The sequence below is a fragment of the Anabas testudineus genome, chromosome 12 (assembly GCF_900324465.2).
Source record: "Anabas testudineus chromosome 12, fAnaTes1.2, whole genome shotgun sequence".
Lineage (NCBI taxonomy): Eukaryota > Metazoa > Chordata > Actinopteri > Anabantiformes > Anabantidae > Anabas > Anabas testudineus.
Window position 1 is genome coordinate 6,032,646 of NC_046621.1, and position 14,187 is coordinate 6,046,832.

The following is a 14,187-nucleotide window of genomic DNA, read 5'->3' on the forward strand; positions in this document are numbered from 1 at the left end:
TACTCAGGACATCTTTCAGGGCAAAGCTTATATAAAAATGCTAATGACACTTTAAGCATGCAAATGTAGATACTAGTGGCTACAGACTGTAATGTTTTGAACATTTTGTCCTCAACCAAGACTCATAAATAAGCGCTTCATTTGTTCTGCTTTTTAACGGTCTTGTATTACAGGAAAAATAATGCATGATGAATGTGATGTTATTTATCCAGAACCAGTAGCACATTAACTGCATTTTAATACGTGAATGCAATTGTGTGGCTGTGCAGAAGTGTTAATTAGTGAGTGAAGTTTTCTCCCTCTTATTCTTTTTGCTAATGGCGAATGTGCTGCATGGAACAAAGTAGGGAGGTCTAACAAGGAACTGTTGTGCTTAATCCCTGTGGAGTGTGCAGAGACGGCAGCCTAATCAGATCTATACTCCACTGCTTTATCTCTGCTACTGCTCTGTCTATTGCTCGATCACGCATTTCACTGGAGGAGCTCGATAGGCTGCTACGCTAAGATGGATTAATGACTCTCTGGACCATACGTTTTCAGCTAAACTATGAGTCCACTAAGAGTTTTTTCTCAAACACAATCCGTCATCACCTTCGCTGAACAGCAGATAATAGAGAAAAGGGCTGCTGAGGAAGCATTCTTGCTCTTTCCTGCTGGTTAACTGTTATCTGTGGGGATGCGACTCATGCTTGTTTGATATCGTACTGTGGCCTCATTTCACACTCGTATTGTTGTCACTCTTTTCCTCTCATTTACAGTCTGGGCTGACTCTTTAGGCATCCTATTTGTCAATGAAGGCCTCTTCACAATACTGATATGCATATGCATGCCAGGCGCGGTGGTGGTAGAGTGGAGGATTCCTCCACTGAGTCTCTAGGAGTCGTAGGATGAAGGCTATAGACTGATCCATTGGGAGGGTTTTAGACGAACATTCTGTGACAGCGCCTACAGTAACAACTCATCACTCGCCGTTCTCACCAAACACCCATCATGAATCAGCATTTCCTGACGCACATTTCCACTGACACAACATCACATGACAAGACTGGATGCTTGCACGCTGGGCTTCGATTGCGATAGACCAGAGAATGAGTTGGTGGAGCATCAGACTCTGGAGACTGGGCACCGGGAAAGGAAACTGGGCTGGCTCTTGCATGTATCTCAGTAACTTTTCTTTCTCTAACTACATATTCTTCATGCTTCTAACTCTCTCTGTCTTTTTTTATTTTTGCACATGTCTTAGTCTAGTATGCAGTGAAATATTCATCCACATTAAAAATGAATCACAACGGATTTAAAAGATTTTAAAAAGTAATAATAGTGTTAAAGGAGACCTGGAGAGATCTCTCCATTGGCACGGTGTGTGTGATAGATGGCTGCCAGTTTGTCCAATAGGTCCCTGTGATGGTGTGTTGCATGGTTAAACAGGCAGTTTAATGTAGGCTGATAAGTTTCAGAGAGCATTAACAGATTGTACTGAAACATTCCAGGATGTGGGAAAATAACATCATTATAAGATTAGTGTGCATCAGAGCCAAGGAAAAACGGACAACTCACACTCCTAAGTGGAGAATCTGGTACGAACAATCTAGTGTCTTTACTGTCACTCAAGGCAATGTTAAGAGCTGTGGGCTGTGGAGACCTCATTCACACTACACCTGCCCTCTATAATGTGCTTCTGTCTACTCTGTCCTCAGAGTGCTACCTCTCAGCTTGGACTCGTGTCCGCCCTAGAAGGGCACGGCAGTCCAATTCAAATACTCTCCACGTGGTCCCAACACTGGCCCATAGCTACTGACAGCTTCTTATTGTGCTGGTTTTATCAGAGGACTATGGTATTTTATAGACATCAGAAAGCTGTGCCTTTTCCAGTAGATTGCTTGTGTCACTTCCTTTGCTCTCGCTCCTTTCTGCACTTTGAATATAAATACATTTCACATCTAAATGGGGATGGGGAGAAGTGGTGGAAACTTGCAGCTCTGAACTGAGTATAGGAGCAGCAGGAGAGAAGGGTGGAAGGAGTGTGAGAGGAGGTGAGTAGGAAAGATTGCCTAGGCAGCTACTTACAGCTTTGCTTGCCCTTCCAGAGCCAAATGAACCAGAACTTGAGATGTTTCTGTGCACAGTTTATTCAGGGTAACCAACATCTGCACTATATATACAATATGCAAATGAATAGAAGGATGGCCAAAAAAATCTGTGCCTCAGTGTGTGCACATTTAGCTGAGCTCCTCTAAAGCACAGTGATGTGTGAGCAAATTGTAGATGAACTTCTCATGTTCACGGTCACAAGGATATTTCTGAACCTGTATCCAGCCGCCAGCCATTCATTAAACATTGACAATTCCTTGCCATTATCATAACAGGGAAGGAAGAGATCCAACTGGATGGAATATGAAATGAATTACTAGGAAAATACAGAGGTTAAAAAAAGGGAGGCGAGGGGAAGTGCATCTGTATTTGAAGAAGCAAGCGAAAGTGACAGAAGAAACAGAACAGGGTGTGTTACAACAACAAAGGAATCTGTGTGTGTGTGTGTGTGTGTGTGTGTGTGTGTGTGTGTGTGTGTGTTTGTAAAGGATAGAGAATGCATGATATGAATTTTAAAAGCAACTAAACCAGACAGCCCTCTATCGTTATGGAATTATATTAATGTGTTCAAGGATATGTCAGAAATTAGGAAGGTGTGGAGGTCAGAGGGACAAATAAGAGCAGACATTATGATAGATGAGTTTGTAACAGTTAATTTAGTCTTTCTATTAAAGATAAAAAGTTAGAAAGATTAACTTTTTTACCGTAAATATGTTCCAAAATTGATCTTAATGTGGAAAGATGCTGTCGAATCCTGTGACCCAGACTCAGTGAACAGCACTGCAATGATATTCACTTCTTAAGAGGCTCAGCACTGGGCTGTAGTGCACAGTAGTGTTGTATACCAATACTAGAAAGGTTTCGCAATACCTAAAAATTATTACCAGTATTTCCTGAGGTGTGTCGGTGTGTGACAGCAGGTCAGTGTGTGTGTGTGTGTGTGTGTGTGTGTGTGTGTGCAGTGCTCTGTTTCCACTCCCTGCGGGTGTAGTGGGTATGCCAACCGGCTGCAGGCTGCTTTCATGGTGAAAACACAGGAGGCATAGCTAAAAGTACAAGTGTTCTTCCCAACTGCACACAGCTTGTAGACAAAGCAGACATACAAAAAGTAATATTGCATCATTGTGCATCTGAGGCCGAGTGTCAGGGAAAGCCTACCTACGCCATGAAACCTACACAAAGCAGTGGAACCGACACATACAGAGCAGGGAGAGGAAGGACTGAATGCAGCAGTCTCATGCTAGTGCCAGGTTAACTTGCATAACGTAGCTTTAAATGTGAGGTTGCAATTTCTTTCTCTAATTTGAAAGTTTCAATTACAATTTTGCCAGACTGTGTTTGACAAAGTTAATATATGTTATAATGATGAGTAAGCCTATTATCACTCAGTTTAGATTTTTGGCCTGCAAATATACTAGGCAACTAAAGAGTCAGGTATTTCCCTTGAGATATGTTAGAGGCCTAAAACTGAGCTAAAAGAGAGTGAATATTGGCCTTAAATACATCAGATGGGAAAAGTGGACTCATGGAAAAGGTGGACTCTGCCAGTAGTAATGATAAGTATAATGTAGAGAGGCAATTAGATAATGAAAATACATTGATTGCTGAAGAAATGCCAGCCATTAATACTATAAAAGAAAACTGCAGAGTGTTTTTGCTCTAAAACAGTACAAATCTGACATCACAAATAGTCAAGAATGGTCCAGCATACTAATTAGTCAATAATACACCTATTGAATCCTGAGGTTAAATCTCTGCAGCCACTTAACATCAAGAAATCTGCAGAAACTGGATTTTTCATCATCTTTTAAATGACCAGTTGTCCATATCTGCCAGGAAAAAGATCCAAACATTAACAGGTTTTTTTCCTTACTATAGATCTTAGACCAAAAATAGAGGACGAGGGAGAAAGAAAAAGAGACAGTGATGAATAGAAACTGATAGACAGAAACAAGAGAGAAAAAAATAAGAGCTGGTGGTTTCATTTTAACTGGATATGAGAGGTTTTCATTTCTCTAAAGAAAGATTTGTCAAATTCTTGACTCTGACCTTTTGCTAACAACCCTGTCAGTGCTTTCAGACCTGTGTGTGTGTGTGTGTGTGCACCACTTCCCCGTGAATGAGGCTGATAATGGAGAAGTGGTGTGTGTGAAATGTGTAAAGGGCAGGGCAAGCAGTTCTTCTGCAGTAATCCATCTTTACTTCAGGGCTGAGCTGCGGAGCAACAGGCATCTCACAGGGGAGTGGAAGAAAATACACTGTAGGCATCACTCTCATTCATATGAAGCCACACATAAGAAATGCTCATCCAGCAGGAGCACACGATTTTCACAGCACGAAAACAGAAATGAAGAGCATACTTTGTTCCAGTGTGTCTCTATATAAATAAAATTGCTAACACGCATGTTTATATCTGAAAAGTGCCTTCGTCACAGATCCTTCACGGGAGATGTGAAGCTGTAAAATCATTGTATGTCCTTACAAATGCGGATTCATCCACTCGTGCATTTGTTTGTGTGAAGAAATGACAGATAAAGGGCTGGGTGTGAAACAGAGGGAGAGGGAGCAAGAGACACACCAAGAGAAGAGGGAGAGCGGGAACCCTTGTTCATGCTGTTTGGCAATAATCACAGAGCCGAACCCGTGCCAACAGTGAGTGCCAGATGGTGCCCATCACCGTTGTGCCATGTCTTTGAAACAAGGGGGAGAGAGGAAGATCAAGAGTGGCATGTGGAACTGGGAAACACTGCTTAATGTGGATGATGTGTCATATAAATACTAATCACGCTAGAATCACACCCACAGCTAAATTAGATCCCCAAGGCCCTTCCAGTAGCACCCACACTCAATCTTCTCCCTGCTTTGGCACTGTGTTTATGTCATTATCAGACATGATCAATAGTTATAGTAGGACATTAAATGTTCAATGCTGAAGTGAAATATTTTCCCACTTACTACGGTCTAAGTGCATTTACGATAATATGTATATATATTATTATTGATCAAACATTTCCTTTATTAATGGTGGGTAAAATATTTGCTTTTATATTAGACACGAGTGCTGTTTAAGGTTAAAGAATTGCCTTTGGTCTCAAACCATTTCATCCACCTTCATCTTCAAGCAAATCTGATTAGACTGTAGATATTCTGTGACAAAGGGATAACACTGCAGTTTCCCGTGATCAGCCTAGGAAGACATGCACTTGTTTTTACACACAACAGAACTGTGTGTGAGGAGTGACAAAAGAGCTCGACTGAGAAACTCATACCCATTCCCTTCTGCCACATCCATGAAGCTGGCAAATCGGTGTGAAGTGGGTGTAACGTCTGGATCGTCAGGGTCAGAACTAGCTCCTCCAAATCTCAGCTTTGAAAGATGTGAGAGCAGGTGGTTCCAGGTTGGACTGTCCCCTTAACCTTTTTTGTATTTTGTTAGCTTTAGATCATTTGGAAGACTGAGTCAGTGGATCAACCAACTGCGTATCCCAGAGGTGCTATTCAGTGGCAGCTGGACTTCTTGGTCACATGACCATCAAAGTTTTTACACCATAATGACTCCACAGGGTTTATAGGCTTGCTACTCCAAATCAGTCACTTAGAACTGATTAAGCTTTTCAGACCAGTTGCCACTGAACAGCACCTTTGGGATAACCGTGACTTGGATGACTGAGAATTTTTACACATCTGACTACTTACTTTCAGGGAGAGCGCTGTTATGCATTTAGACCAAACTCTGTAAATTAATGCATTATAGTCATCTATAGGAATAGACTAGATACATTTAAAAAAAAATCACTTTTGCAGATGACTTACTCATGTTTACTGATGATTTATTATAAAGTCAATAATCTGTCTAACAAAAATGTTGCTGCCTTGGTTATTTCACAGGGTACCAACCTTTTTAAACTGTTAGTGACAAAAAGCACTGGTGAGACTGTTTATATGAACACAAGCTTTTTTAGTTTTAACACTACTCTACTCATGTTTTAAAGGAACCCTAACCCAAGTACTATAGGCCACAACAAGAGTTAAACATGTCAGTGATGCAACGTGCCTGTTGTCATATGTCATGTAACATTTATTTGGGCTTTATTTTAATTAATGAAGCTCTTGAAAAAAAAAGTTTTAAAAAAGTTGGTAATACTGTCACTGTAGGTCAGGACACTCGGGATTAATGAGCTACAGAAATTCAAAGTCTCCCATAAACAAAAAACAGATCTAATTAATGAGTTGCATTCTTTTGTCACTTTCACCTGATCTTGATATGATTCATTCATCTGTATTTTTTTTAGGACAATTAAAGGTGCATCTGTAATTTGGGGAATGTTTGACCCCCTTGTCTCTCAGACCCTGTTGCGTCCTGGGATATTGGATCATAAGTGTGATCCTATCACTTAAACTACAAGCAGATATCTAGGTCACATTTGACCACATTCTTTTTGTAGTGCAAACACTAATGCATCCTCATATGACACTAATGTGCAGGGTGGGGGTGTCATTCAAACAAGACAACAACAAGATTTGGACACAGGAATCTGTCCAAAAAATCCTTAATGTCTGCTAAGCTGCTTCCTTTTTCTGCATCTTTGCACAGCAATCCTCCCCAGAGTTCACCTTAGCCCAGTGTCATCATTACACATAGAGAGTGTCTTCATCTGTCCCGCCTCCAAATAAACATAAACACTGGGAAGATAATGACAAGTCTCAGTACATTATGAATGGGTTACTGTACGACAGAGATAAAGATGGAGTGGCCATAACTGCTCGCTGTTGGGTTTTGTTTTGTTTTTTCAAGTGGCAAACTGCCATCCTGCTGTCACACCTCTTTCACTCAGATCTCCTCAATAGCCAGTCATCCATTAGAGTTTTCCACTCTAGCAGGATATCACTCAATATCTCAGTAGTGCCGAGGTACTGCATACAAGAAGCATCACCTTTTGGCCTTTAATTCACTTTAGCTAACTTAATGTACAGTCGTTTCTTTATCAGGATACCATGTAGGTGAAATCTTTCAGTACCAGTAACAGCAGCTACTGCTTTTGCGTCAAGCCATTGCTGAACATTTGAGAATATCCATTGTGGGTGGGTGATGAGGAAAAATCCTGGCTTGAATGTCAGCACAGACTGGGTAAACACACCTCATCACATATGTTGCACTAAATTTGGCTCACAACAGCGCCGGGAGGCTGAACAGTATACTTTGGGCCAATTTCCTCAATACCAACATTGAGCTAGTGTCAACATAGATTTGAGTTTCCAGAGTTGTTTTTTACCTTTGTCTTTGCTTGGTCGTAGACTCTTGTAGTCTGTAATTACATGTTCAGCCGTTCATGGTTTACAGTAACAGTTCAAATTTACCATACTATTGCTCAAACTTTCCACATTACAATTAAAGACTATTCAATTAAGGAGTATTGGCTCTAATGATTTGTGTATGGGATCAAACACAACTGTCTCCCGGAGCTTTAGAGCATCTTTAAGCTCATTGTCTTTCAAAAACAATTTAAAAAACACCAAAAACCTGCAATAAAAGAGCGAGAATGTTTGACTTCACTAGGCGGCCAGACAACCCTGGTGATATACAAATACCAATGTTGCTTTGGACTTACTACAAAGAAGCAATTATTTTACAAGTTTGTGCACTTAAAAAGTATTGCTATGTCAATATTGCATATTATTCCTTGTTTCTGCTGCCCTCAGGTGGCCAAAAATGCAACACAGGTTTGTCTACCTGATCTTTGATGAGTGACTAACTATCCTTGCTACTTGACTTGTCAACAGCTAATGGCATATTTACATTGTCGTGGAGTCTGTTTTGCTGAATCAGGTTTCTGACATGAGTGACTTACAGAGGCAATAAGTTGATAGCAGCACACATTCATTGCAAACTTCCAAAGTAAATCAGTAATGAGAGTGAATTCACAGTGAACAGCGTTTTTCCCACAGACCATCCTGGATACTCCTAGGTCAGTACATGTTCACTTATTTATACACTTTGCACTGAATCTTCCCATGGTACATTGAGCTCTACAGAGTAAACAAGGCAAAGCGAGTAAAACCACAATAGCAGGTCAAGTCTTAAGCTGGTATAGGCCAACTCTGATGAGGCTGACATCTCCTGGGCTTTGCTTTTCTTTAGCTTACGCTTCCTCAGTAATCAGTCTTAATCTCACTTACTCTTTATTTACAAAGCTATTTTATGCAAGGGATTTTCTTGCATCCTAAATCTTCCAGATTGCTCATCTGGTCTCTTTAATAAACAATATTTAGTGTAATTTATTCATGCACACAGAGAGAAACACAAACAAGGTCAGAGTCTGTGACTTCTCTCCCTGGCATTGGCTGTGCTGCTGGTTTTAGATAACGAAGCACTGTGGACAGTGCCAGAGGCCATTGATAAGGTCACATTAGTAAAATCTATCAGAGTAATTCCTATAAAAATGTAAATATTAGGCATTTATTATAACAACAATGGAAAAATGCAAGCGAGAGGACAGAGGGTTAGACAGTAATATTAAAACAACACAAGGTTAAAAAACCTCCACAACAGGTTTCCCTTTGTTTTTTCTGAACCGTTGCCAAGAACTTCAGCACTTAGTTATGAAGCCAAATGTACCGACCTTGAAAGGGATCAGATTTCTATACTCATACAAGTACTGTAGTTTCAAAATACAGTCATATATTGTTCTGTCTAATGCTAAGAGGTGTCGTGGCGTAATGTGATCTCACTGCTGGTGATATGCATTTAGGCTTTTAGCATCCTATGATTAGCATAAATTATATTGCATAGTCAAACCCTGCCGTGAATAGCATACATCATATGATGATGTGTCCCTGAGGTATTAGTCATGTTTACAGTGTCAGTGTCTTTCTTTTCTTGCTCAGTCACACAGCCTCCTCCCAGCGATACAAAATGAAATAATACTTTGCCTCACCATCTTCAGCCTGTTACAGACATAGTTTTCATTGGGTTCTAGCCTGAGTTCACTATCTTGTTTGTGAAGGCTTCTGTAAATCTTCACTTTTTGAGATCATTTCCTCAACACAATTGGGAACCAGATGACTGGAGGTCTGGATACACAAGATTACTGATTTTGGTGTTCCTCTCCTGTACACCTTACATGTCAATCAGCTGAATTTGAACATTGACAAAAGCTGATTGGAGCTGACTGGGTGTCTAATTTGAGATCAAACCTTAATTGTCTCATTATTTTTTCAGCATAAGGCAATTTCTCATGATCAGAACTTAATTATCTGGAGCCCAGATTTAGTTGTTAAGCCTGTCAACCAGAAATACTGATTTAATTTCCACAGATCTGACTCTGTCTGTCAGTTGGTCTACTACTTTGATTAGACAGACTAAAGTATACAGTGTATTATAAGATGGATTGTATTGTTCCCAGAGGATGAATCCTTTCCATCGCTTTTGATTGGTGGATATTTTTGTTTTTGTAGAAATGTCTCGCTAAGTTATGAATTTTAATAACTTTAGAAATCTCTTTAACTTTTCCACCAGAGCCACCATCACATTAAACAAAACCAAGGGAAATTCTTTTATGACTTTAATTACAGACTCCTGTAATTCTGTACCTGCTAAATCAGCTGTACAGTAGACATTTGTTTTATTTTGATGTGCTCTCTTAACGTTTTGCTAGATGCTTCTGTTTCAAATCAGTGGTGTAATTACACAAATCTAATCTTTCCACTCTATCATTCAGGTTTAATTTCTTAAATTCATTTCGGTCCAGTTTTTCTAAATATGTTAGAAATCTAATGTTATCTAATGTTCACAGAGGTTGGGCTTGTCCAACATATCACCTGACTTACTTTAAATGACTAAGGTCCTGTTAAATAATGTACACTCCCTGCATCCCACACACATTTTCCTACATTGAATCATACGGCACAGTATCCTATATGTTAAGATTTGCTTTAAGAGACTTGCACTGTGTTGCCACACCTACAGCTAATTAACAGAATTCAGTTTGAATGATGTAGTTAAGTACATTAAGTACCTACTGTAGCCATTCATAGATATAAATATGAAAACACTGAGAGAGTATATGAATCAATATTTAAATATGAAACAGTATATTGAAATTAAAAAGCTGAAAATCACACTGCACTGGATAATTTGTCACCTTGTGTAAGGATCAATTTTACATTCAAATAATACACCTCTGTCTTACGCCTTCTCAGGCCGGCGTAATCTGAATGTTATTGCAGGTATCAATGAAGATTTTTACAGCCACAGTCACAATAATAGTCAGAGGAGAGTGTAATACCTCAGGGTGGAGTCTGTTCTCCTTTAATATTAACATGAGGTTGTTGTGTGTATCTGTGTGCAGATTTTGAGTAGATGGTAGCCTACATTTATCTGTTGTGGGTGTGGTACAGTACTCAATCAGAGAATGACACCACTTTCCATAAGGACTGACTGTTTTTAATGTAATTTCTGCTGAAATGAAAAGTTTAAAATATTCAGTCTTAAAGAGAGAAAATTACAAAGCTATTTTGAGTTGATTGCTTCTGCACTGCTATATTTCTGCTGAAAGTCTTTCTTCCACTACTTGGCAAAACCACTGAGAAGGAGAGATGGAGGAGAAATGATGATCTCCTGCTGGTGCTGTTGTATGAATGTTTTATATGGAAGGATGAAAAAGAGATGAAGCCCCACTCAGCCTCTGTGTTTATATTATTTTAAAAATGCTGTTAAAATATTGTTTTCAGCTTGTCAAAATTTGAAACTCTCTTCAATCTGACTGCACTTAACACCACCATTTCCGAAAAGTGTTTCCTGCTCAGCCATTTGCTAAACTGCCTGTACCTGCATGCTGTAAGTACTAGTGCAAGTAATACTGTTAATAATGTTTTGAATGTTACGTTCTCTAATTTTATCAAATGGAACTCATTTCAATAACCTTGAATTCCAGACAAATGGTGTGGAAACTACAAATCTGTCGATTCAGTCCCCTCTAGAGATTCACGTGGTGTAGAGCTCTTCGGTAAGGTCACTGTGTCCCAAACTGAATGATTAAAAAATAAGAAATTTATACAGAATATCTCTAAGGATAGAATAAAGTGTGTATGTAAGGTCACACAGTGAAAATGGATTATATATACATTTTACATTACATTACTTCAAGTGTTGACTTTCAAAACATTTAAATACTCTTTTACTTTGAAGGGTAATTTGTGTCTGATATGTTCTTTTTTTTATTCCTATTTCATTTATCCCTCCTCCTTTATTTAAAAACCCACTATGCAAAGTAGAGTATATATAAGAGCATATCATACCGAGTGGGCAGAGCGTACCTCTATCTCAAGTTGCATATTGCAGCTCTAACTTTTATTAATGATCAGTGATCGTGATGAACTCAGGTAATTTTACTGAAAACTGCAGATTAGTTTAGTGCACGGACATCTTCTCTTCAAGCACAGGTCAACACATTAGCACTTTTATTCTCTCCCACACTGTGTTTCTGAAATATGGCTTGCATTAACTGTAAAACACACCTAATTTGCCCACAGGCAGAGCCTGAGGTAAGGTGCAGCCTGTAGTCAGAAAAAGCAGAGATGTGAGCAAAGGACAGAAGAGGAGCAGTGGGAAGAACTGTATTAGGTTCACAGCTTCCAGCCTGCCACAGTTTGTGGGCTCAGTGTGCAGATAATTAAGGTTGAGGGTGGACAGCTCCCTACAGCGCCAGTGTGCCTTGATCACGCAGAGCCGTGGACCAGGGCTATTCATTTTCACAATATGGAAACACAGCAGATGCAAGGCAAGCGTCACTGGGGAGCTCTATAGGGAGCTGAGCTGTATGGTGGCACAAAGAGGAAGTCTGTGAACTCTATTGCTCTCTATTTTCTCTATTCGTTTCTGACCATTCCATCACTTACTTTCCACTTTTTCACAGCTTTGGAGGTTTGTTTCAAGCTGCAAATCTGTCCCATTTGCTACAAAGAGGTTTAGATGAAGTACCTTTTTTCTAACTGCTGTAAATATTGTGGATGGAAGAAATCCTCTCCACTGCTCTTTGTACCCACTCACTTTTTTACTGTTTACTCTGTCCACACCTATTGCCTGCACTGTGCTCCTGTCTGGAGTTTGATGTTTCATTTGTTTTTATGTGTGTTTTTTTGTTTTTTGTGCATTGAAATACCAGTGGGCATCTATAGTGAAGTGGTTGAGTGACTGAGGGAGTGGGAGTTAGTCAGCCAGATGGATATGAATGTGAGAGTCCTCATTGTTCTTGCCTGAAAACTCCAGGCCCGGGTGCTGCTGAGCTCAGTCCTCCTTGCTTCCTCTGCAGCACTTCTCTCCTCATATCCTCAACTGAGGGAGTCCTCTTTATTTCCAGCATCTGTGCTGTGATGAGAAACACCAGCTAACTAGGCCACTGCATAATAAGCAAGAATAGCAGCAAAGTAAAATGAATAAAAAAGAAGAGAGGAGAAAGGAATCAGTTCATGTACGGAAAGCTTACCCAACATGTAGCTGCTGACAAAAGTAATTCAGCAAGCAAATATTGTCCTTATTCGTTTAGTGCAGATGTATTCATTTATTATTGCTTACCTTCACCTATAGCTTCTGCAGAGGTGCATCAGAGTTCATATCTCACTTCAGCAGTGAAGCCCCTGAGCTATACTGTCATGTGACTGATGATTCACCTTGCTGACTTTTCATTTGGTGTGCGTGTCAATTGCAGTTCTGGGATCCCTTCTGGTGCTGCAACATTTCTGTGATATTCAGCATTTTTTAGCACTTGATTTACTTTGTCAACAGCTTCATTATTGTCTTGTGGCAGATGTGGGAGTCTTCACAGCTTCTCTTTGATGTTTTATTTTTACACTAGCTCTTTCTTGCATTCTGTGTGCTGTGATTCATCTGTATATCTGCTGTGTTTGTAGTGGCTCTAATCAGTTTTTATGATGTCTGAAATGTAACCTTAACCTTGATGAATATAGTATGATCACTTGTTGTCACTTCTCGAGTTAATTGGGCTTTGAGAGTCTGTGTGTCTTATTGTTTTGAGAGTTCAGTTGCAGCAATAAAAATAAAAATAGTAATAACATAATAATAAAGCACACTACATGCTTGATATGAAACTACAGGTAAACACAATTAGCAACTAACCATAGCATATTAATATAAAAGTGCTATAATTGCTAGATATGTGAATAAGCAACCCTTTCAAATCAAATGTTATTTATATAGCCCGGTTCCACAAATGAAATAATTGAGACCTCCACTGAGTTAAAGTCCTTTTGTCACATGTAAAGTTTTTTCCACATCGTAAGACATGCTCTAACCTCTGTCTGCCTCGTTGCGACACTCAGCCTGCAGGCACGTAGGGTTCCTGGGATATGGTCTTAGTGAAGTTGCGTTCCAAAGCAGATTTTTAGAGTTAAGCAGTGTATTAAATCTCAATGGGCTATTGACTTAGGTCCACTTACTTCTGGAACACAACTTGAAGGTTTCCATTTTACCGTGACAGTATTGTGTCCTTAAACAGTTTTCTACTGACCACAAGATTTAAACACACTGAACTGACTCCTTTTTTTTTTTTTTTTTTATCTCTTTAGTGTAGAGCACGACTTTCGTCTGCAGGAAGGGCAGGTGGTACGCACATGGAAGGTGGGCGATCCTCCTGAGGGCTTGCCACAGCCCTCCACTCCCCAGCCCACCCCAGTCCAACAACAAGACTCCCCTCAACCAGTGCGACCCCCTGCCACCACCAAGAAGAACAGGAAGAAATGCTTCTGGTTCCTCTGAGTTTTGACAGATGTAACAAGAGACATTTTGATACTGTAATGCACTGCATACACTTCTTTATATATAAAAAAACACTACAAATGATTAATGATGGAGATTTGATTAAAAAAAACAAATGTGGAATGAAGTGGAGAGTTAAAATGCAAATATAAAACTGTGGGAGGACAAAGAGCTCCAAAGGTTAAGATTTTATCTGTTGCTTTTAGAGTTGATGAGAGTGGTTTGACTGGGGCGCACATGTTGTTACTGCTCTTAAAATGCCTCTTCAGCATATACAGGTTTGAGACTGGTGCAGTGAAGTAAAAGTGCTGAAGTCAAATAAA

General features: G+C 39.7%; 1 protein-coding gene across 1 annotated transcript in view; it reads left to right on the plus strand.

The window, feature by feature from the left end:
• Positions 1 to 13,864, plus strand: part of LOC113158519 (mucin-2) — a 29,359-nt gene extending 15,495 nt beyond the window's left edge. Inside the window, exon 4 of the mRNA XM_026354456.1 lies at positions 13,675 to 13,864. Within this exon, the coding sequence (XP_026210241.1) occupies positions 13,675 to 13,864 (190 nt within the window). The remainder of the gene's footprint in view (positions 1 to 13,674) is intronic.
• The last annotated feature ends 323 nt before the right edge of the window (positions 13,865 to 14,187 follow it).